This window comes from Coffea arabica, chromosome 3c, assembly GCF_036785885.1.
Source record: "Coffea arabica cultivar ET-39 chromosome 3c, Coffea Arabica ET-39 HiFi, whole genome shotgun sequence".
NCBI lineage: Eukaryota > Viridiplantae > Streptophyta > Magnoliopsida > Gentianales > Rubiaceae > Coffea > Coffea arabica.
Window position 1 is genome coordinate 37,423,271 of NC_092314.1, and position 25,501 is coordinate 37,448,771.

Below are 25,501 nucleotides of genomic sequence, written 5' to 3' on the forward strand. Positions count from 1 at the left end.
TCCTCAGGGACTGGGGATATTTGTCTTTTTGAAATTCAAATTGACAATGGGGGATTTTAGAGAAATTAACAATAAGTTATTCTAATCAAATATTGCAGTTAAACTAAATAAAAATTAAATAACAAGAAGGTAAAAACTCAAATAGTATTGGACAGCTCTGGTGAATAAGCAACTTCGGAAATGGTTCTTCTAATTGATCATCGATGCATGAATAATTCCACATATAAACTGATAAAAAAGTTATAATTGCCAAACAAGCGATGACAATCAATTTCTCCGTAATTATTGATAGTTAAGGTACGACCGTTAGCTATTACTCTATTTGTAAAATAATTTTAGGTACGACCATAGAATTAAATTTCACAATTGGTTTAAGATTTAGAGAAATTCTGTTCTAACCAAACAACACACTATGAGGGTTGTTTATAAATTAACCCGTATATTCTCTTGACATAATCCCAATTATGCCAGTTGCCACTAATTTAGAACAATCAAACAATTACAGATCCAATTATTCTAATTGGCTCTAGGTTATTGAATTAATCTAACATTCAGGTTCGGGACAATTGAATAATACAACAACCATAGGAAAATAAATCAAGAAATATACGAATACCAGAAAATAATAGGAAAACTAAAATCAGTTAGATCTCACAATTTAAGTCGAACCAAATCCTCCGTTGTTCCTTGACTAGAAGTATAGATTTAGTTCATTTCCGTTGAGAAAAATCCATGCAAAATTCTAGAATTAATTGTTGCATACATCGTCTCTTAATTGAGAGGAGCAATCCAATGGAATAAGCCACAAGAATAAGATGCAAAAGTCAAAATCCAAAGTAGTCAAGAATGTCTGCTATTCTGCTATTTAAATCCTATTACTAATTGTCTGCCCACCATACAGCTAATAGAAAAGAAAAAGGGAAAAAAGTCCTAGTCTTTGTTGACTTCCTTCCTCTGGAAACTACCAAAAGAACAGAAAAAGAAAGTGTCCTTCTTTCTCTCCAAGTCTGACACATATCCTTCAATAGATAAGGAAACCGAATTGAATTAGTCTCCAAAAATTGACTGCTACTCAAATTCCCTTGTTTGCGCCTTGTTTGTGCCTTTTTACCATATTTTATCCCAACTCCCTACAACCAATACAAATTTTTAAAAGTGAGTAGAATCAGATAATTAATTCATATTTGGTAAGGTAATAGGAGAAATTAATTATAAAATAAATGACAAAATTGCAACTTATCATTGTTTGAGTTTGGGTTAACAACAATTTAGAAACACATGACAGCTATACAAAGAAGGAACAGAGGGGATAGAGACTAATTTGAGAACAGAAGATTCCAAACCCTTTTTCATTCCTTTTTTGTTTTCTTTTTGTTTTTTATTCCTTATCTTCTTCTTTCTGGATTTGATTCTTCTTCATCTCAACTTACAAGGAAAGATCCCTTCCCCTGGTTCTACTCCTCACCAATCCACTCAAAAATCTAACTCTCCCATCTTTCTTACTGAATTTTTAATGTTCAAAATATTACAAAAAATTTCTAGTGTTTTGGAATCCAAGCCATAATTGGTGTCTCATTCACTGGTATAGATCGAGATTTTAAGGTGAGGCATTTTGATTTTCGGGCGAGTGTCTTGACATTCGACTTGTAGAGATGAAAAGTTGTTGCCACTAAAGTTCGAGGGTATTGAGGGTCTCGAATATACATGAAACTACAACCTTCTGTCTTCAGCTTCATTTTACCACCAAAAAAAAAAAAAATGACAATCATGGGTACAATTTTGAGGCTGCTGAAATTTTCAAAGATTACCCATGAAACCGGTTTTAAAAAAATTAATTGATGAATTCTAAAAGTCAAGACCAGTAAGAGCAATTTTATTTTATTCATATGACAGCCTTTTTCCGTCACTCTTGACATTTCTTCAACTTTAGTACCATCATTCTAGTTTTCATTGAGATTAATTATTTTAGTTGGGATTTTGATGGATTTATAGGGAGGTTTAATGTGGGATCAAAGCATTGTTGGGAGCATAGATGGTCTTTGATTTCCTTTTGGGTGCATTTGCAGCGGATGTATAATGTTGGTTCTAGTTTTAGACTTGCCTAAGCTATTGAGTGTGTGCTGATGGGAATGTGGTACCTTCAGTCTGGCAATAGAGGAGTGAAAGAAGAAGAAAAGCAAGAAAAGAATAATACTCCCTCCGTCCCACTTTGATAGTCCTGTTTCTTTTTTCACACAGTTTAAGAAAAAGTAGTTAACTTTGTTGGAAAAATAAATTTAGATTGCTATTTTCCTAAAATACCCTCACATTAAATAGAGTACAACTTTATGGGAACTTGAATTGATGGTAAAAAAAGAATCAACTCTCATTAAATGGGGTTTATAGCAACAACAACTTGTATTGAATAAGGGTATTTTAGGAAAATGAAAATACAACTACATTCTTCAATTGGAAAGTGGACTGCAATTTGGGAAAGACAAAAAAGGGAAACAGGACTATCAAAGTGGGACGGAGGGAGTATTAAAATTTTAAGGGGTTTTTTTTGGGTCTCTAAATTCACAATTATGTCCCAGTACATTTCGTTAATTTTAGTTAAAATGATAATTTAATGGAACGTGGAAATATTCTTTTAAGTTTTACTAGTCTTTGGATCCTGCGCTACGCCCAGCCTCGGATTGGCCGAGGTATTTTGTTATATGGCAGAACAATGTGAGACGTGGCAGAATATTATGATACATTCATCGACTACAAATAGATTCATATGCTAACAATCGTGCTAAATTTCTAAATTAAAGTAGGGTCATCTCAGATCAAACTATAATTTAAAAGAAACTTGACCCTTTCTACTAGTAAACCATGATTAACAGTCTAATATTACTACCAAACTTTTCAAATCTAATGTTAAACCATACATAGAAAGAAACTTGACCTTTTTACAGACGTTAACATCGAAAAGAATGACAAAATTGAATGATTCAGACTACAAAATCACCATAAACTTAATTTTGAAATAATTACTACAATGTCAAAAAGTATTAAATTGGTTTTGTTTAAAAAAAAAAAAACACTACAAGCGAACACAAATACTTGAGTCTTATCACAATTGAGGTTGTCTATGTCTTTTTCTTTTTTCTTTTGGTTAATTTTGTAGAACTTCCAAAGGATTTGTAATCTAGAACTGTGAGGGGAAATATCAGGAGATGGAATGATTCATGACTCAACGAAGTAGGGGGAAAAGATCTTTCCAAAATGTGCCAAATGGAGCTTTTACCCCCCACCCCCCCCCCCCCCCCCCAAAAAAAAGAAGAACAGAGAACATCACAGAAGATAAACATATGGCAAAATTAGAAGCAAGAAATTAAGCACAAAATGGTTGGTTTCTTGAATAAAAAAAATCATGTTATTGTTCGTAACAAGATCAAGAAGCTTTGCAACTATGACGTCACAGGAATTCAGTCCAGATAGCCAAAAGAAGAAAGAACGCAATACAATCGTCAAAACAGAATGCAGATTTTTACAGAACAATGGAAGTAAGTGAGAAAGAATCTGACATTTTTTTGGGATCACAGGCAATGTTGCATTTGCTCATAGTCCACTAGTATTTATTCTTATTTTATTTATTTATTTATTTAGTATTTGGTTGAGTAAACGTACATGTAGAGTGCCTAAAAACTTCTGACTTAAGTCTGGCAATATACTGCTAAAGCTATAATTTTCTAGCCAAAGCAACTTTTAATTAAATGACAAGTTACCCATATGCAGATATAACAATAAAAAATGGATTTAATTTCTGGACCCCATGAATGTAACCTTTTTATTTCTCTAATGCAATACACGGTCAGCAAATGTCAATAGTTTTGAAATCCAAACCCTTTCCCATAATCTACACGTCCCAGTAGCTAAACTAAAAAAAAAAGGTCCAGCCCTGAATATCCAACAGTTGCTCCAATTTGACAAATCACTTTGCCATAGTAATGTCAGTGAGTTCCAGATCAAGCATACTAGCTAGTTTATATATAAAAAAACCATCAGCGAAGCCATTAAAACCCAAAAGTCATGTATAGTTTTCGGCTACATCAAAGCATACAAATTCAAAACACTATGGCAGGGTGGAAGATAGGAACACTTGGTATTGGGGTGGAAGAACGTCACGGATTCTAGAAGGATGGTGATGCCGTGGTGGAGCATGGAGCAGGGCTGACGGCGTAGATAGACGGGAAGGGGAGAAATTTGTTTGGTGACGCCGTGGTGGAGCATGGAGAAGGATTGACGGCTAAAGAAATGGAGAGGATTGTATTGGGGTGGGGATGGAGGCACACCCCTACCGCATTCCTATATATGCTTGTTGAACTTCACTTCATTCTTTTTTTCTCCTCTTGTTTGGATTGCTATTTTTAGGATTTTCTGTAGGAAAATCTACTATAGCGATTTGATATATACGAGATAAAAAAATAAATAAAAAATGAGTTCACGAAAAATATAAAAAAATTTTGGCAGAAAATTTTTTTTGATACTTTGAACTTTAGATTGAGCTTTAACTATTTTTTTCTTAGTGTTTGATATTATAGTTGAATATTTGGATTCATTTTTCCCTCTTGAATTTAGGTATTACTTTCCCAACAAAAAAAAAACGAATAAAAATCAACACATATGAAGAACTGCTGGAAAAACAGAGACTCAGGCTGTGGGCACGGGAAAGGGAGACTTTTACAAAATTGGGGCAGTGCACATGAAACAGGACCCGCCACATTGATTTTTCTTTTTTTGTTGTACAAGCATGACATAATTATACTTATTATTTATTAAAAAAAAGGCCAAATGCACTTTACTCCTTGTGATTTAGCAATCTTTCATATAATTTCTTATAATTTCAAAAATTATATATAACTCCTTTATAGTTATTATTTTAAAAATATAATTAAAAATTAGGATCCACAAAAAATGACAAGAAAACAAGGGCCAGGGGTGGAAGCTCGAGTAGGAGGAGATGTTTTTCAAGGTTAGGATGTGGACATGGAATGGAAACCAACCACATTAAATTTGTTTGGTCATAGAATTATGATTCTTCCCTAAAGTTCAAAGAAAAGTCAACGCCCGGGAAGAACTGCAACAACAAACTGGTAGCAGTCAGGGCTGTGGGGTGAAATTTTTTCAAGATTGGATGGGACCTGGCAAGATTGCCTTTCAAATGTAGAGGAATCTTAGGAGTTCACAGATGCCTCGTTTGGATTGCATTTTTTTGAATCTTTTATAAATAAATTACTGTGATGATTTTATATATGTGCGATAAAAAATTGATTGAAAAAAGTATTCACGAAAAACATAGAAAAATTGCTATCCAAACAAGGCTAAGTTAATCAACTAATTAAACAGCTGTCTACAGTCTTTGGTCATCTGCAAAGATGTTATAGAATGACCTGCACTGTACCGGGGGTTCAAATTAATAGCGTGCGCGTTAGGACTCAAGGGGTGCTGTAATTTTCAGTCAAATCCATCAAAATCTAGATAACCCTTACGCCCTAACGTGCACGGCATTGATTTGAATGAAAACTACTTTACTAAAATAAAATCTCATCATTGTTATTACATAAATATCCTCGATAATCATTGAAAAGGCATTCAAATTTGCGAAGTTAATGTAGTCATTCAATTTTATGGTGAGGGTATTATGGGAAGAAAATGTAATGTAACTAATCCTCTAATTCAAACTCGTGCTTTTAATATAGTATAGATATAAAGATCTGTAATACTTTGAATTTCAGATTGTGCTTTAATTATTGTTTTTCTAATATTTGATGTTATAGTTGAGTATTTGGTTTGATTTTTTTTTTTTGGACATATGAGTATGATATAAACCTAGTTATTAATTTTTTAAAATAAAAATCAATACCTGTAACGAATCGTTGGAAAAACATAACTAGGGTAGGGCATCGCCCGGATGAGTTTGAGGAGATCCTGCCTGACATCCCTAGCACTATCTCTAGACAGATGAATGAGATGCTGATTAAGCCTGTGGAAGAAAAAGACATTAGACAAGCTTTGTTCTCAATGCATCCAAACAAAGCTCCAGGAACGGATGCGGTATGTCCCATCTTTTTTTCTAGCACTATTGGCACATCATAAAAGAGGACCTAGTGCTAGCCATAAATAGCTTTTTCCATTCTGGATGTTTGCTTAAAGTGGTGAATGAAACCATAATCTCTTTAATCCCAAAGATTGAATCACCCCTATCTGTTATGCATTATAGGCCAATCAGTTTGTGCACAGTGCTTTATAAGATCATCTCAAAAATTATTGCAAACAGATTGAAGCATGTTCTCCAGCACTGCATTAGCATTTCACAGTCTGCCTTCATCCCAGGCAGACAAATTCTTGATAATGTAGTGGTAGCTCATGAAATCTTTTATTTTTTGAAAAATAGAAGAAAAGGAAAAACAGGTTTTATGGCTATTAAGCTAAACATGTCGAAAGCGTATCATAGTGTAGAATGGATTTTTTTGGGGAGACTGATGATGAAAATGGGTTTTTGTCCAATTTTTGTCAAATGGATCATGGTCTGCTTATCCACAGTGACTTATTCCTTCAATTTAAATGGCCAGAAGGTAGGAAATGTAAAGCCAAGTAGAGGCATCAGACAAGGGGACCCCTTATCACCTTATCTGTTCATCATATGTGCGGAAGGATTATCTAGCCTAATCCATAAAGCAGTGACTGCGAATGAGCTAACTGGAATCAAAATTTGCAGGGAAAGTCCTGCTATCTCTTACTTATTTTTTTGCAGATGAATCACTCTTGTGCTGCAAAGCAAGCAAACAGGAAGCAATGAAAGTGAAGAGCATCTTGACAAAGTATGGTAAAGCCTCTGGACAGGTGGTGAACTTTGACAAGTCAGCAATCTTTTTCAGCAAAAACACAAATGAAGTGATGAAACCAGAGGCAAGAGAGGGACTAGACAACATAAACGAAGCAACAAATGGCACATATTTGGGACTGCCAATGGCCATTAGAAGAGCAAAGACACAAGTGTTTCAGTTTGTAAAAAATAAAATCAGTAGCAAGCTGCAGGGATGCAAACAAAGAGTACTGAGTCAGGGAGGAAAGGAAGTGCTGATCAAGGCAGTGATAATGCCAATGCCAACTTATGTAATGGCATGTTTCAGACTCCCAAAAGGACTATGTAGAGAAATCACAAGGAAAATTGCAAGGTTCTGGTGGGGCAAGGGAGAGAAAGATGCATGTATTCACTGGGCAAGTTGGAAGAAAATTTCAGAGGTTAAGGGAAGAGGGGGAATAGGCTTCAGTGACTTGGAAGCTTTCAACACTGCTTTGCTTGGAAAACAAATTTGGAGATTCTTATCTGCTCCAAATTTGTTAGTAAGCAAGGTTATGAAGGCTAAGTACATGAAGGACCCAAATTAGATGGAGAAAAGTCCTCCTAGCACAGCATCATGGAGCTAGAAGAGCATAAACAGTGCTAAAGACTTGTTACTTGCTGGATTATGGAAACGAATAGGTGATGGAAGTTCGGTCAGTATTTGGAATGATAAATGGATAATAGGTTCAAAAGGAGGAAGAGTGGCTTCTGGAAAACCTGAGGGCTGTGAACTGGAATAGGTAAGCGAGATGATAGAAGGGGGGAAGTAGAAAAAAGATCTTTTGTAGAAATGGTTTGGACAAAAGGAAGCTCAACTTATTGAATGCATCCCCATCAGCATAGGAAGGAGAAAGGACAGAATGTTCTGAAAATTCGCTAAAACTAGGGTATATTCTGTGAAAACGGGGTATGCAGTGGCAAAACAGGAGGAGAACTATCAGAGTAGAAAAGGAGAAAGCAATGCTGAGACAAGTTGGGAAGTAAGGAAACATAGCATGTGGAAGAAACTGTGGCAACTAAACGTAAGGGCCAAGCTGAAACACTTCATGTGGAAATGTTTGCAAAACTGCCTACCAACTAATGAAGTGACCTTCAAAAGGATGGGAAAAGGAGAGGGAAGATGTAGCTATTGTGGAGAAGGTATGTAAACCATCGAACACTTACACTTTTTGTGTGTGAATACAGAAGAAGTTTGGAAAATGGCTCTAGTAAGGTGGGATTGTATAAAGGACAAACAGCATAATCTATGGCTTTGGTGGGAAAATGCCACTCAGTCTACCACAAAAGACCATGGACCGGATAGGATTAATCTCACCATAAATATCTTTTGGCAATTCTGGAAAGCACGCAACAAAAAAGTTTTTGAAGATGGAAGCCTGAATCCACACAGAATTGTTATGAAGGCACAAGAGGAATGGATGGAATATGAGCAGGTAAGAGACCAGTGAGCTATGGACAAGAAGAGAAACAGCAAAGGAAGATGAGGTATGCCTGTTCACAGATGCTGCAATATCAACAAAAATGATAAGGACGGGCCAAGGAATTGTGGCAAGAACTGGAAAGGAATGATCATGCGAGCAAAAGGAATAGTCAACCAATACAAGGGAGCAGCAAGCAAGGAAGAAGCTCTGGCAATCAGGAATGCAATGCTGATGGCTAAACATGTAGGATGGAATAAAATAATAGTCCATTCTGATAGCAAATCAGTAGTAGACCAGATAAATAGAAGCAATGACTATGATTTTAACATTGCAACTATTCTGGAAGATGTGCAGGAACTTAGAGCACATTTTGAAAGATGTAGGTTTGTGTTTATACCTAGATCAAAAAATGAAATCGGCCATGCTTTAGCTTAATTTGCTATCAAGATAGTGTATGACATTGAATGGGAACAAGATTTCCCAATTTGGCTGATGGACTTAGTGAGAAAGGAAATGAGGGTAGTAGCCCCTTTTTGTAATTAAATCTTGTATTATCAAGAGGTTCATATATATATATATATATCTGTTAACATTTGTGGAAAAAAAAAAGGAGTAAGGGGCTTATTCAAATTGGGCGCTGGACGTGGGCTAGGACTCACCATGTTGAATTTTTTGTCATATGACAATGATGTAAGTGATAAAGTTTGTCCACTTTTGGGTGGTATGTTGGCGGTTCGAACTCCATTTGCAATGAAGAAAATTCAAAAAAAATGTCAGAGTATTCTTTTGGTTTAATCAAATCTATATAATTGATAGTCCATTCCACAGTCTTTTCGAACTGCCCTTCCGATAGAATATAATAGATTAGATTATACAATCGAAGGAAAAAAAAAAGAGAGAATGATGTAAGTTTCAGAACTGGAAAAACAGATTTTTGAGTCCAGCAGGTAAATAAGTATTGCTGAAGGCAGTCGCAATGGCTATGCCTCTGTACGTTATGTCGTGCTTTAAGCTGCCAAGAAGATTGTGTAAAGATGTCTGTGCACTGATGGCCAATTTTTGGTGGGGAGAATCTAATGGCAAGAACAAAATGCACTGGATTTCTTGGGAAAGAATGGCTTTGGAAAAAAAGGCAGGAGGTCTAGGCTTCAAGGATCTTGAAGCTTTCAATCAAGCTCTGCTAGGAAAGCAAGTATGGAGGTTAATTACTAAACCAAATATGTTGGTGAGCAAGGTGTTAAAAGCTAAATATTTTCCAAAGGAGTTCATCTTACATTGCAGTCCTACCAAAAATGCATCCTGGATTTGGAAAGGCTTAATGGGAGCAAGAAGCCTACTCAATGAAGGACTGATTAGGAGGATAGGGAATGGGTGTAGTACAAGCATCTGGGAACATAAGTGGATTCCAGATACAACTACAGGTAGGCCGACTACAAGTCGAAGGAGCATGTGTGAGCTGGAAAAGGTGGGAGAGCTCATAAGCCATCAAAGATGGAATAGGAATATCATCTTCAGAAATTTTAACAGACATGATGCGCACAAAATTCTTGCTATTCCCTTGAGTCTTTCAGAGAGGGAGGATAGCTTTTATTGGCAACCAAAGGCGGGACGGCAATACACTGTCAACTCTGGCTACAAACTCCTGATGAAGCAAAGCAGAAAAAGAAAAACGGGTAATCCTGATGGAGCAAGTTCCAGTTATGCAGAAGGTAGCCCTCAAGTTATTCAAATGTGGAACACTCTGTGGAGTTTAAACATTAAGCACAAGATCAAGTTCTTCATTTGGAAATGCATTCAAGGAGCGCTGCCAGTGAAGGAAGCTGTGAGGAGGAGAACGGGCCAGGGTGATCCTCCTTGCACAACTTGTGGAACTGCACAGGAAACAGTAGAACACCTCCTGTTGACCTGTCCTCATTCGATGAACATTTGGAAGGCAGCCCCTATTCAGTGGGATGGGGCAAAGGATCAACAAGGGAACTTCAAACGATGGTGGCTAAGGATTTCAGAAGCAAGGCATAGACCAGAGGGGTTGGAACATATTGGTTTAACTGCTAATATCCTGTGGCAGGTGTGGAAAGAAAGAAATAAGAGGGAATTCAACAAATCAGATTTAGTTACACCTTTCAAAACAATGGCAAGACCACACAAGGATTGGATGGAACAGCTACAGGACGAGGTCACGAAAGTTGGAAAGAGCACAGAAGAAACAGTCCCTAGACAAGATTTGCAAGATCAGATTTATACAAATGAGGGAGCTGTGATAATGGAGATAGAAACAACAAAGAAAAAAGGACAGCATAATGTTGGGATAGGAATCACAGTTAAGGAATATGTAAGGAATAGAATGACAGGGTGGATAATGAATGAGATCAGTCTGGGAAACAAAGTCCTAGATGATGCACTAGCTCTGAAGCTGGCCTTGTGCAAAGCAGTGCATCGAAACTGGAGCAAGGTTAAGCTGAAGTTTTGTAACAAGGAGCTGTGGAGACAACTCAAACAGCAGAGCCCTGCGGACATTAAGATGGCAACAGTACTGGAAGACATTTCTAAGTTATAGAGTTTGTTTTGCATGTGCTCTTTTGACTTGTGTAGACAAGAACACATGTTAGTTAGCAAAAAATTAAGTGATGATGCTTTAGGCGTTATTGTTGATGAGGAAAGACTGTTTCCTCAGTGTTCTTAGAACACTTCTTGTATAGCTTCTCTCAAGCCGTTGCTCGTATATGTACTCTTTCTCATTAAAGCAATGAAAATCTCCTATCGTTTCGAAAAAAAAAAAAAAAAGATAACAAGGCCTTAAGTACGGTTGTCTTGCCAATTCCACCATTTCCGTAGATGCCAATTCTTCTGTATTTATCATCTTTCATGCATTCAATTATCTTCTGTACCATGCAGCTAATTCTCGGTTCTTCATCACCCTGAGTCATACTTATATCATCTTTTCTTGATGAATCCACTTTTGGAGCTCCCAGAACAGTTACACTTCTTGAAGAGGACTTGGCAAACAGACGTCTTTTCAGATTCATGAGTGTTTTAGTCTTCATTGGATTAACTCTTTTATCGCCAGATTCGGAGGACATACTTTGATAGTCGTGAATTATTCCTTCGGGATCAGAAATAGAACTTTCTGGTCCAGGGATGGATCTCTCAATTCTAAAATCCCCCATTTCACCTGTTGGCGAAATCTCTTCTATCTCTGAATTTCTGACTACCTCAACAGCCGTTTTATTTGGAGTCATTCCTGCTTCAACATCCAGAGCTAGCTTTTCCTTGGCCTCTTTTTGCACTGGGATTTTGCCTTCAGGTTTACAATATCCATGTTGCTTTTCTCGTGTTTCTATTGGTTCAATTCCTTCCGCTTCAGAGATCAAATTTTCTGTTTCAGGAATGGATCTTCCTGTTACTGAATCCTTTATTTCATTTGTATTCGACATCTCTTTTACCTCCGAAAAAGTAAGTTCACATTTTTCTACTAGATTGGATTGAGTCTCTGCCCTTTCAAGAGATACTGTATCTCGCCTTGTCTCATATTCATTCAGCTCCAGGTGTGCCATGCTGGATAATGGTGACAGCAGCTTTGATAAGCCTGACTTTTCCAACCTTAATCCTTCAGGACCTAATTTTTCAGGAGTTTCTCCAGCTTTTTGATCAATAGCTGATAGTGATATCCCTTCATTCTGCAATGAGATTTTGTTTTCGGCTTTTACACGTCCATCTTCCATTCTACAAGTTTCTGCAGTTTCAGAAACAGCAGCTAATGGTGCAGAAATCGTCTCTTTATCTTTATTCTGCTCCATTCTGTTTCCCAAAATTGGTTTTTTGCTTGCTGGGGATGATTCCCCTGCAGCAGCATTAACATGAACAGCTGTTCTTCGGATTTTATGTGTTTTACCCACTTCCACAGTACGATATTCATCGCCCCCAACCTTTGAATATCCCTTTATTCTCTTGGATCTTCCAATCATTGCGTCATCCACTGTGTCATTTTTATTTGGTGATTTGTCCAAATATTCAGATATCTCGTTCATCACAGCATCCAGGCGGGAACGGATTGTAGAAATTTCGAACTCAGAATCACGTGCCTTAGATTTCAGCAAATCATACACCTCATATTTGATATCTTCCACCTTCTTCAGCCATGTATGGCACTCTCTTGTGGGAATCTTTCCCTTTTTGAGCTCTCGCACTAAATCATTGATGATGGCGTCTCTCTTATCAAATAAGGAATCAGACTTTAGCTTGAGCTCCTGTAAATTATTTTTGGGGGGATTGTCTCTTGCGTGGAACCAAAATTTCATCTTCATGATTTCCCTTTCACCTGTGACATGGGCAACAATATGATGTCATGAGCTTTTTTCAATTTTTTTGCATACATGCATGGTAATTGTTATGTTGCATATAGTTTGGAATTAGTTGAATTTGTGCAATTTGGCCAAGAAATTCTCTCTTACTGACCAGAAGATTGAGAGAAGCGAAAGTTAACCTTGCCAGATATATCAAATTGACTTATTGAACTAGTCATATGGCGGCCTTAATGTAACAAGTCAAGATGCAAATAATTGTAGAGAGAAAAAAGAAAAAGGCCATAATATTTTGCAAAACCTCCACTAAAGTGGCTCATTGAACAACCGACAAAGAAATATGAGAAACTGTGCGTATAATGAATGAGATCAGTGTGGGAAACAAAGTCCTAGATGATGCACTAGCTCTGAAGCTGGCCTTGTGTAAAGCAGTGCATCGAAACTGGAGCAAGGTTAAGCTGAAGTTTTGTAACAAGGAGCTGTGGAGACGACTCAAACAGCAGAGCCCTTCGGACATTAAGATGGCAACAGTACTGGAAGACATTTCTAAGTTTAAGTGTTTGTTTTGCACGTGCTCTTTTGACTTGTGTAGACAAGAACACATGTTAGTTAGCAAAAAATTAAGTGATGATGCTTTAGGCGTTATTGTTGATGAGGAAAGACTGTTTCCTCAGTGTTCTTAGAACACTTCTTGTATAGCTTCTCTCAAGCCGTTGCTCGTATATGTACTCTTTCTCATTAAAGCAATGAAAATCTCCTATCGTTTCGAAAAAAAAAAATGTAAGTTTCATCAAAATCTTTTGAAAAAAGGTAGAATAAAAATCAACACCAACTAATTACCACTAGAAAACAAGACCTGGGGTGGAAGCTAGAGCAGGAGATATTACAAGATTGTGCAGAATAAGAACCTGCCAAATTGATTTTTTTTTTTTCCTTTGGGTCCCCTCAGATTTCCTTTCATCTGTAGAGGAATTTTTGTTGTCCGAAGACGGGCTTATCAAACTGATTAAAGAATTTTCTACATTCATCCGTCAAGATGCCGTAAAATGACAAGTTCTTTGTACCCTGGAATACGTTCAAATTAAGACCGTGCACATTAGGGCTTAAGGGTTTCTGTAATTGTCTGTAGAAATGCATTAAAATCCAGATTGTATCTGTCCAAAGACTTTGGTAGTAAACGGTCCCTTTCTTTGATTACACTATGAAGTTCATTCTTGTTTCCTCAGCTCTTCTTCAACATATATATATATATATATATATATATATATATGTGTATGTGTGTGTGTGTGTGTGTGTGTGTGTGTATAATGAGCTCACAGAACATTTAACTGAAACTAACAATTAATTGCTAGCAATCAAGAAGCATGAGTAATGGACAAAAAGTACAATGAAAGTGTCAAACAATTGGAAAGATCCATTGAGTTGTTCAGTATGGGATAAAAATGTGCGTCGTTTTGGGGTAAAGGACCAGACAGTTTCAGTCTTTGCGCATTTAATTGTTGAAGCTTATGTGCTTTGGGCTATCTTTGCTCTTATACATTGTTATGGTGGGATGGTTTCCAGAATGTTTTAGTGCAACAATTTAATTTGCCCTCAAAAAAGATGTTAATGATTAGCTGCTATTAATTGTTGGCAGAATAAACCAAACGTGGAAGTTTCTATTTATTTATCCACTAGTTTTATTGAAGTTAGGTTTTTGGTAGTTGTATTATTTAGGATTTCTTATTTTAAAACTCTTAATAAGTTATAAATAGGGCAATAGTTTAGGTATTTCTTAAGAGAGTTTAAGAAAGTTTATAAGATTTTATTATGGTGTCATTTTCTTCTATTATTTAAAATTTCAATAATTTTGTGAATTACGCTTATTCCTCTCTCATTCTCCCACATAAATATTTTGAATGATTATATTCTTCCTTCAATTCTGTAACCCTGCAGATATTCATTATTATTAGAATTTTAAATTCAAGTTCTCTATGAATGAATCTTTTTACCAGACATACAGAAACTAGAAAACAGAAAACACAGAAAAGGGGAAAACAAAAGGCTTCAATATTAAAACATTGCATATTTGAGATGCCACACTAATAAACAGTACAAGGGGCTCTCGTGGGTAGAAAGATAATAAAAATGCACTCAACAAAATGAACACTTTGATTTCCCAAAATTTAGTAAAGTTACCGACCGCCAGAGAGAACAGAGTCTACTACAGAATGTGAGAAACTTTTGTCTGTGGAAGATGCAAATGACGATGTAGTATCTTCAAAGCCAGCAGGATGGGCGAAGCCAAGACCAACAGCAGAAACGCCCATGGGCAGTGATGATAATTCTGGCAGGGCAACTGATCCCTCCAAGTACAACAGAACTTGCCTCATACTTGGCCTAATCTGCGGCTCTGAATGAGAGCACAACAAGCCAATTCTGCTTCCTCTTTCACATACTCAGTGCGTAGCCTTTGATCAACCGCCTGGAGAACATTGCCTGCTTTCCAGCACGAAAATACCCAATCAACCAAAATGAAATTCTCTGCTGGTGCTGCTCGGGATTCTATAGGCCTTCTTCCACAGGTAACCCCCAAAAGCATATACATCAGTGCTCGTTGTGGCCTTCCCTGTCCTACTGCATGGGTGGTTTGAGGGAGAGTTCCATGATCGTATAGCCTTGCCGGGCCGAAATCTCCTAATCTTCCATTCAGTTCACCATCCAGTAGTACATTACTGGCTTTTACATCTCTGTGGATCACAACTTGTTCCCATTCTTTGTGTAGATAGAATAATCCAGATGCTACACCTTTGATGACATGAAATCTTTGGCTCTAGTGGAGCGTATACTTGGGTTGGTCATACAAAAACTTGTCTAGACTACCGTTGGACATGAACTCGTATACCAAGAGTAACTCTTCTTTACAACCTTCGGGGGAGTTTTCTACAAAATCGGCATATCAGGTAGTTCGATCCTCTGGGTTCGGTCATGGGCATTTGCTTCTATCTGGCATGCTTTAATTCCGCCGAAATTTTCCTTTCTTATGTGGAGATTACTGCACAAGCAGCTGCCAGTGGATGATGTGTTAGCAAAGTTTCAAGTTCATGGCCCTTCAAGGTGTCAATGCTGTTCGCTGCCTCAGTTGGAAACGCTGCAGCATGTTTTTGCTACTGGGGTGTTAGCAAATGAGGTTTGGGGGTTTTTTGGGCAGTCGCTAGGCTCTACAACTCCTTCAATTGCTTGTTTTAGGTCACGATGCTACAAATGGTGGCTGCTCACTGTCAAAGGGAGGGCATTGCGGTGGCTATTCCGTCTGCTACCTTTGCTTATTGTCTGGTTTTTATGGCGGGCTAGAAACATGGCTCGATTTGAGGGACGGAGTATACCCGTTGGTCAGGTTTGGGGATCGATCATTGATGAGCTGTGGTTATTGATCCAGGTGTACTTTCCGACCATTACAAGGGTACCACTTCAATGGGCTGAGATTCTGGACTTGCTATCCGGGGTTCGGAGGTCCTTAGTTTCCACTCTGGTGCGATGGGTGTGTCCTTTGGATGGTTTCTTTAAGTTGAATACGGATGGTTGCTCTACTCTTCAAGGTGGGGGTGGTGGTGGAGTGATTAGGGATTCCTATGGAAGGCTCATTCTGGCTTTTGCTGATTTCTTTGGTCCGGTAAGTCCCTTGCAAGCGGAGGCGCGTGCTACTTTTGGGTCTTCAGCTAGGGAGACAAAGGGGGATATTGCATTTAACTGTTGAATCTGATTGCCTCGTCTTGATCAGTTGTTTACGGGGGGGAAGGGGAAGGTCCAGCGGTCATTAGGCCTGTTGTGCGTGCGATTCGGTATGCTGTTCTACAGTATCATCAGTTCAACCACTGCTACAGGGAGGGAAATGCTGTGGCTGACTCGCTGGCTTCCTACGGTTGGTTCCTTCGAGCTCTTTACTAGGGCTTCTCAATTACCGTGTCGTACTAGAGGGTTATTGGCCCTGGATATGCAGAACTTTTGTAATTTTCGTTTCTCGTTTCGGAGGTAAGGATGCAGCCTTCCTCCCTGCACCGTATTCTTGGGCAGCTTGAATAATACTACATCATATTTCCGTTAAAAAAAAAAAAATTTGGAAGTGTACTTCTTCAGAAAAAAAAAAAAAAACTCTTCTTTACGCCGACAATAACCCAACAACGGTGCTAAATTTCCATGACTCAATCGACCAATACTGACGATTTCTGCAACAAATACTCTCATTCCTTGTCTTGCATGATAAGAGACCTTCTTGACGGCAACCTCAAGATTGTTTGTTGGCAAAACGCCTTTGTAGAACCTGCCAAATCCGCCTTTTCCTAACAGCTGCTTTTCTGTGAATCCGTTGGTGGCAATGTACAAGTCTTGATACTTGAACCTGTGAGGTCCCTAAGCAAGCTCCCATTCTTCCAGCACTTCAGCAAACTTCCACTTTCTCCTTAGATAAAAAGCTACTCCAGGTCTTAATATTAAACACAAAAGTAAACAAATCAGGGGCAATCCCACGGTGAAAAATTTAGACACTTTCTTATGTCCAGACCGAGGTAGCTTAGGGAGCCGAGAGAGATCAAGAGCTTGCGCAACACCATTCATCCTGAAGCTCCATCCAAGTATAAAATGAGATGTTCCTCTTTCTACTGGGCTAGTGGCAGCAGAAAAGCCAACATACATGTTTTGCACTAAAATCGGCGAAAGGTCATATGGCAAAGAGAAAAGAGGAGTATGTGGTTTGGCGGCCGCTATTGGGGCTAACGTAACATCGATTCTCCTATCAATCCCATCGTATTCCACCCAAAGTTGCATCGGTTGACCGCTGCTAAGAGTTAAGTTGTCAAATGAATTCTTGTTATTAGCTTGGTAACCTGCTGGCCTTGATACCTTGGACCTCACAGAGTTTATATCGATACCAACATGATTGGCATTAATATCTCCAAAATCTGGGTTCTGAAAGGTGTCAAGCTCCACAGCGAAAAGTGATTTTTCTGATTTCCATCGGTGTTTCTAGCAAAGAGGCCGAGACTTTCCATACTATAGAACTTTGACATAGGCCCTTCTGTACGGTTTCTTGTTGGTGCAATCACGAGAGCCAATCCCGGACCAATCACGCCTGGGACATCGGGTATTATAGCGAACACAAATTGGGTGGAAAAGGAGAAAGCTGAACTATTAGATGCGCTCTTGAAGTTGATGGGATTAGGATAGAAGGCATGCCCACTTTGTGATTTGGTGGTGTTGGTTATCCATAGGAGGCCATTATCGGTGACTTTGGTTAATCCATCCAGGCTTAGATTTGATGACTGAAATCCCTGATAGATGAACCCAACATCATCAAAAGCTGCTGCACTAGGTGCAGTGTGAACTAGAAAACAGGCTAAGATTGCTGTTACTAGTTTCATTGACATGGCTGGATCATGCTACAATGACGAGTCATTAGGTGACTTGTTATTGTGTTTCATTACTTTGAATACAAAATGATACAACATTTATACCTTGAACGAGTTTTCTTTCGCCGTTCATTCGGGGTTCCAGTGGTTCAAAATGTTAAGTGGGAACACAAAAATTAATGACTAAAGCACGTTATTTATGTAAAGTAAGTTTACGTCATTTGAATAGCTTGTTTATGCTTTTATTCAGCATCGACTAACCCATTAATGATCAATTTAATTGTGAAACAGGATAACTACTGTTTAAACACATGACGTTAGCATTACGATTTACGAGGTGGCATTATTGTAACAAGCATAAGGGAACGTGCTTTGAACGTTGCCTGGTATCTTGCTTAAGGTTAAGTTTAACTTAATATTTATTGATTTGCAGCATTGTTGTGTACGTGCAAATTTTCAGGAGATACAAAAGAGGCACTTAAATTGTAAATTCCATTTTATAACCCATAAAAGACAAAAATAAATCAACATTTAGTCTATGTGTGCAGCTATTATGCATGAATTGAATTATAGAAACATTTCAGAAGATTAAAAGAAAATTATGGTTATGCTATCGATGTTATGCACATATTAGCATAAATAATTTCGTAAGATTGAGATTTCATTGTGATTTAATAATCTCTCGAATAAAAATTTTATGGTTAAAGAATTAATATTCTCATGAACGGTGGACAAGTACATAGGAATGAACGGTGAAAGGAAGTGGGTAATGGTTCAAAATGTTTCTAATGATAAATTAATTGTTCAACGATGGACAAGGACATAGGAATGGATTTACCAATAGCTGTTATAAAATTAGATTGAAACTCAATTTTTAATGTTTGTCAAGCCAAAATTTTGTGAATGCAAAGAGATTTGTATAGGATTATTCTTACTAATTCCTCTGTTATCCTTGAGGTTTGGAGCTTGATTTTTTTTTGTTTGTTATAGAATGAAAAGTAAAATATAGTTAGCTTATCCTTAAGGAAATTTTGTTACCAAAAATCTGTTAAGAGATATATATAAAAGAAAAAGTGATATGTATACACACAAATATATATATATATATATACACACACACATATGTGTATGTATGCATGTGTGGACATCTCTTCATTTGCAAATAATTCTCGAAATGAAAACACAAAACTAGGCTGACCTTTGAATAGGAAAAAGAGTGGTTTCGTAGGATTTCAAATGAATTGACTTGTTCAAAAATAGTCTTGTTCTTTGGAAAATCTATATGTGTGTTTATATATGCATATGTATATATATGTCCACATATGTATATGCATACACGCGCGCGCGCACACATACATATACACACATATACCTATGCATTTTTCCAATGTACCTGTGTACATACATACACACAAACACATACACATATATGAGCAGTAAATATAGTTAATTATTTTTTCTCCTCTAAATGGCAAGCCTAATAGTATTGATACATTCTGAAAACAGGATTTCACTCAATTGTCTATTGCTGCGCTCAAGAAATTTTGGAATATGTGGAAAGAGAACATCTTGAATATCTTTCAAAATCTTGAATGTATGGAGAATCAAAATTTCAGTAAATACATGGGGTTTGGTGAGTTTTGTTTGAAAACAAAAAGTAGTATTGATACATCAAATCATAACCTTGTCGAAGATTGGACTGTTGATAGGTTGCATTTTTATCATTAATTTTATGATTATTTTCCTCTTTTACTTTACCAAATATTGTTTTAATTGATGGATTCTACTTATATTTGGTTAATAGTGCTAATTGTAGGAAAATAACCAAAACATGATTAAAAGGGACAATTTTCAGCAAATTTGGTGGTAGTACGTTCGAGACCTACATTTAAGTCCAGAAGACTCGGAAATTTATCGCACATGGAGATTTCCTAGCTCGAGTTAAATATGGACATCTTTGGTGAAATTTGGAAAACTTTAATTATTTTTGTTAGTTGTAGAGTTGGATTAAGAAACATGAGTTATTATTGTCTTTATTTCCTTTTTTTCTGGTTAGGCAATAGGCCTTTATTATTAAGTAGTAGATATCAAGTAGGAAACAATAGAATAATGGAAGTCGGCCGAGTCCCGTTTGATTACTACTTCTTAGGGAAGAAAAGAGTCAGCTGGCTATAAACATATATACTAGGAGACTAGAAGAAAAAAGGGGTGCTCGGGGAAGGAGCCTATGATTTTGGCTCTTTCCCATAGCATCGCGTTGGCGATTTTCTCAATAATAAAGAACTAAATTCTTATTTTTCAATCGAAGGTCAATTTGAGGATTCAGTTCCAAACATTTGTGAGATCCAATTATTTTACTTATTTCTTTTATGCATTGGTATTTTTCAGTCGAAGGTCAATTTGAGGATTCGGTTCCAAACATTTGTGAGATCCAATTATTTTACTTATTTCTTTTATGCATTGGTATTTGAACGTTTTCTGATTTAACTTCTTATGATTGTTATGTTATTTAAATATCAAGGGTCTGATATTCGAATTAACCTAATAATCTACTGTCAGATTAATTGATTGAATCTGTAATTGTTCAATTGATTAATACTAGTGGTGACTAGCATGATTGGTCCCATGTTAGGGAAACGTATGATCTAATTTAAACAAACTCTCGTAGCGTATTTGTTGGTTAGGTTGAGTTTTTTTAATTCTTAATGCAATCGAGAAATTAAATCCTATGGTTGTACCTAGGGTTATTTCTTGGTTAGGGAAATAGTTAATGGTGATACCTTGACTATCGAAAAAGTAAGAAAAAGTTGGTTGTTTATCGCCTGTATGACAACTATAACCAATCTATTAATGAGTAATTGAATTATCTTTACATCGATGATCAGTTAAATGGACAGTGTCTAAAAAGTTGCACCTTTGACTAGAGTCATACTTATTATTGATTAATTCCTGTTATTTCTGTTAATTGTTTTATTAGTTGGTTAATCAGTTATTTTATATTTTCCAAAAACCTCCCATATTCTAAATTTTAGAAGAAACAAATTATCCCCAATCCCTGTGGATTCGACTCTACTCACCGCTATATACAAAATTTATATTTTTATTGAGTAGGTATATATTATTGTACAAGCTCAACACCTGTCAATTTTTTTGCGCCGTTACCGAGAACTGGTGCCTGATTAATTTGTTTCTTTTTTAGGTCATCTTATTTTCATTTCTATTTTTTCTCTTATTTTTTTTACTAGTTTATGGCTGCTGACATTCCGTATTTTGGTGATAGATTGAATTTTATTCCTATAAAAGGAAATGAGGCTTGTGCTTTTTCTGATGATCAATATTCAGATTCACTGAGCTTTCTTATAGACAAAATGGCTGCTGTGGAATTTGTTATGCCATAGATCATTCAACTAGTATGTGTTTTGAATATCAAGATTACCTAGATGCCTATCTCAATAAGTTTGAAGGTTTTTCATCCCAATCTCGAACGTGGCATAACCCTTATTCAAATGGGTATGATCAAAAATGGTGGGACAACTCTAACTTTAATTATACATAAGAGCCAATCGATTTTCAACATCAATATCAACAGCAATAACCATCATCGAGTCACGTATGTCTCTTGAAAAAATAATTGAATTACTAGCTACTAACATATATCGATTTCATAAGGAGATACAAACGAGCATTCATAACCTAGCAAATCAAGTGCATCTAGTGACATCCACGATAACACAAGCTTCTCAAATGTGTGAAGAATTGCCCTCACAAACTAACATCAATTTTAAAAGAGATTACAGTGTAATTATCCGGACAAATGACATGGAATTGCAAGAGTTTCAAGAAAACGGATCTAAAGATGCAGTTGAAAAGGAAGTTGAAATGGAAGAAATGAGACCCCAACATCAACTCGTTCAAGTGAATGAATCCGGTGAACAATCTCCAAATGCAGTGACATCTTTTCTATTCCTTAATCAATATTCTCCAGATTCTTATTTTTCAATTCCTATTAGTGATATTGACTTTATTATACCAGAAATTTTTGAATTTCATGACAGGAATAAGTTAAGAGTGACAATAGCAAAATATCTTGAACCAGTAAATACGCGTGATGGAGGAGTGAGTGGAGAATTCAGATTATTGTTGACTTATTTGGCGCCATCTACTAGTCCATGAAAGACCATAGCTCGTGTGCTCAGGGATTACTCTATTTACAAGGACTATTAGGATTATATAGAGGATGAAACACTGAAACGAGCCACAAGATTTTATCTTCCCTAAACAAACATGACAATGTGTAGCCAAAAACATTAAAGAAAGGCGCTTATTGGGGGGCGACCCAATTTATTTTCGTTATTTGTTCAATTCTATTTGATTGTTTCAATATGTTTTCTTAGAATTCTTACAAATTTTTGGTTTAATTTTTCGTTTTTGATGATTACTAGATGTCCTCCCGGCATGACGCCCCCGTGTCAACAAAGCGCGTGGTAATGTGCAACTCTCAAGTGCTTTATCAGAAGGGTTTCCACTCTCATGACGCACCCGCGTCACTTGGGCACGTGATAATGTGCAATTCTCAAAGTCTTCATCAGAATGGTTTTCACCCTCTTGACGTGCCCGCGTCAACAGGGCACGTGACAACTTTCAATTCAACGATTCTTCATCAGAAGGGTTCCTACCATCATGACGTGCCCATGTCAAGTCCTAGGAGAAGGTAAAAAAAAACAAATAAAATATTTTTTTTCTTTCCTTTCTCTTCCTTTTCCTGTCTTTTTGCCTTTCTTTTTCTTTCTTTATTGCTTTCTCTCTTTTTTTTGTTTCTTCTTTCTTTCTTTCTTCCATCATTCTCCATCCGAACTCCACCGCCGCCAACCATCAACATACGCCAAGCTCCACAATCATTTGTCCCTCACTTGTAGCTGTCCACGATCCCCTCAATTATCAGGTAAATTTCGTTATCTCCATTACTTTTCTTTTGATTATTTATTTTTGACATTGGGGACACTGTAAAATTTAGGTGTGGGAGAATAGGATATGATAGTATATTGGAAAAGTGCAAATATAGGCATTTTCTGTTGGAATTTTTTTTGTTTAATTTTTTTTGAATTTTATCCAATTTTTGCTAGTCTTTATGCATTTTTGTGATTGTTCCTAATAAACAATGGTTAGACGTTTCAAATTTTTCTATTGCTAAAATTTTATACTCTAAGGTGTTATGTATGACATGGTTAAGTTTAAGGGTATCTCTTTGGTAAATATTTGAGATTTTGTGACTTTTGCACTTTCTGATTAACTTCTCTAAGTATTGTAAATATTTGTCTAGCAATTTTCGTGCAAATTGATTCAACTATTAATCTTAGTTCTCCAGATTTAAGAAATGAAATAGGTTGTGTGTTTTTTAATTTTAATTTGGTACTTATTTATGAATAGTATTCGGCTATACTTCGTTGGTATCTTTACTTAGTAACCGGAGGTCTTCACCACAAGTGTCGATTTTCGCGTCAAAAAGCGACAATAGTTAAGAATATGTGGTTTTTAAGCGATGAGGGCTGAATAGCCGGGATCCCTTGTTTAGCAAATGTCGGAGTTCGCGTCAAAATGCTTAAATGGTTAAAAGCTAAGCATTCCCCCTGAAAAAAAAAAAAGAAAAAACTCAAGTTTGGGATATTTTAGAAAAAAAATATGTGCTAATAGTGAAAAATATGGAAGTGTTTGAATGAATTGTTAGCCCACTGATCCATGAATTTTAATGTTGAGATTTTGCTTAATAGTTGAACCGTTTGCTGGTTGAATATTTTATATTCTTAGATTAGTTAGTCATAAATTAGAAGAATCCTTGATCTTGAAAACTAACTGGAGAGATATTTCTTGAAAATTGCCACTAATACATGATGTGTGTTTTAAATATATCTTGGCAATAGAATATTTGAGCAATAGCTATTGTTTGATTGTTTGATTTATTGTTCTCATGCTTGAGGACAAGCATGGTTTAGGTGTGAGGGAAATTGATAGGTTGCATTTTTTTAATCATTAATTTTATGATTATTTTTCTCTTTTACTTTACCAAATATTGTGTTAATTGATGGATTCTACTTATATTTGGTTAATGGTGCTAGTTGTAGGAAAATAACCAAAACATGATTAAAAAGGACAATTTTCAGCTAATTTGGTGGTGGTATATTCGGGACCTACATTCAAGTCCAGAAAACTCGAGAATTTATCGCGCATGGAGATTTCCTAGTTTGAATCAAATATGGATATCTTTGGTGGAATTTGGAAAACGTTAATTATTTTTGTTAGTTATAGAGTTGGATTAGGAAACATGAGTTATTATTGTCTTTATTTCCTTTTTTCTAGTTAGGCAATAGGCCTTTATTGTTAAGTAGTAGATATCAAGTAAGAAACAAAAGAATAAGGGAAGTCGGCTGAGTCCCGTTTGATTACTAGTTCTTAGGGAAGAAAAGAGTCAGCCGGCTATATACATATATATTTGGAGACTAGAAGAAAAAAGGGGAGCTCGGGGGAGGAGCCGATGATTTTGGCTCTTTCCCATAGCATCACATTGGCAATTTTCTCAATAATGAAGAACTAAATGCCCATTTTTTATTCGAAGGTCAATTTGAGGATTTGGTTCCAAACATCTGTGAGATCGAATTATTTTACTTATTTCTTTTATTCATTGGTGTTTGTACATTTTCTGATTTAATTTCTTATGATTGTTCTGTTATTTGAATGTCAAGGGTCCGATATTCGAATTAACCTAATAATCTACTGCCAGATTAATTGATTGAATCCGTAATTGTTTAATTGATTAATACCAGTGGTGACTAGAGTGATTTGTTCCATGTTAGGGAAACGTATGATTTAATTTAAATAAACCCTCGTAGCGTGTTTATTGGTTAGGGTTGGGCTTTTCTAATTCTTAATGTAATCGAGGAATTAAATCTTATAGTCGTATCTAGGGTTATTTTTTGGTTAGGAAAATAGTTAATAGTCGTACCTTGACTATCAAAAAAGTAAGGAAAAGTTGGTTATTTATCGCGTGTATAACAACTATAACCAATCTATTAATGAGTAATTGAATTATCTTTACATCGATGATCAGTTGAATGGACCGTATCTGAAAAATTGCACCTTTGGCTAGAGTCGTACTTATTATTGATTAATTCATATTATTTTTGTTAATTGTTTCAATAGTTGGTTAATTAGTTATTTTATATTTTCCAAACCCCCCCCATATTCTGAATTTTAGAAGAAACAAATTATCCCCAATCCCTCTGAATTCGACCCTACTCACCACTATATACAAAATTTATATTTTTGTTGAGTAGGTATTTATTATTGTATATGCTCGATACTTGTCAACTGTTCATTTATGAGTAAACAGGCTTTCAGTTAGGTCAGTTTAATAACTTTACTTAATGTTGAAGATTATTTCATTATACTCTCTCTTTCACACACACCCACACCCATATTTTCCTTTCCTCTGAATGTACAAATAAAGATAATTTTTAAATTATAATA

At 36.4% G+C, this 25,501-nt stretch overlaps 2 protein-coding genes across 2 annotated transcripts; one reads left to right on the forward strand and one right to left on the reverse strand.

Moving 5' to 3' along the window:
- The first annotated feature begins 8,073 nt into the window (after positions 1-8,073).
- LOC113735890 (uncharacterized) lies at positions 8,074-8,730 on the forward strand. Its single transcript, XM_027262860.1, has 2 exons — positions 8,074-8,307; positions 8,404-8,730. The coding sequence occupies exons 1-2, from the start codon at positions 8,074-8,076 to the stop codon at positions 8,728-8,730; spliced, it is 561 nt and encodes a 186-aa protein (XP_027118661.1).
- Positions 8,731-16,985: 8,255 nt separating this feature from the next.
- On the reverse strand, positions 16,986-17,998 carry LOC113735892 (L-type lectin-domain containing receptor kinase IV.1-like). The gene is made up of 2 exons (XM_027262861.1): positions 17,702-17,998; positions 16,986-17,597 (listed from the first exon to the last, which is right to left on the reverse strand). The coding sequence occupies exons 1-2, from the start codon at positions 17,996-17,998 to the stop codon at positions 16,986-16,988; spliced, it is 909 nt and encodes a 302-aa protein (XP_027118662.1).
- Between the last annotated feature and the right edge of the window lie 7,503 nt (positions 17,999-25,501).

Coding starts and splice junctions, on each gene's coding strand:
- LOC113735892 (XM_027262861.1), bottom strand. CDS start 17,998: ATGTCAATGAAACTAGTAACAGCAATCTTAGCCTGTTTTCTAGTTCAC. Junction 17,598..17,701: donor TAATACCCGATGTCCCAGGC/GTGATTGGTCCG, acceptor CCTCTTTGCTAG/AAACACCGATGGAAATCAGA.
- LOC113735890 (XM_027262860.1), top strand. CDS start 8,074: ATGGCTCTAGTAAGGTGGGATTGTATAAAGGACAAACAGCATAATCTA. Junction 8,308..8,403: donor AATGGATGGAATATGAGCAG/GTAAGAGACCAG, acceptor AAAAATGATAAG/GACGGGCCAAGGAATTGTGG.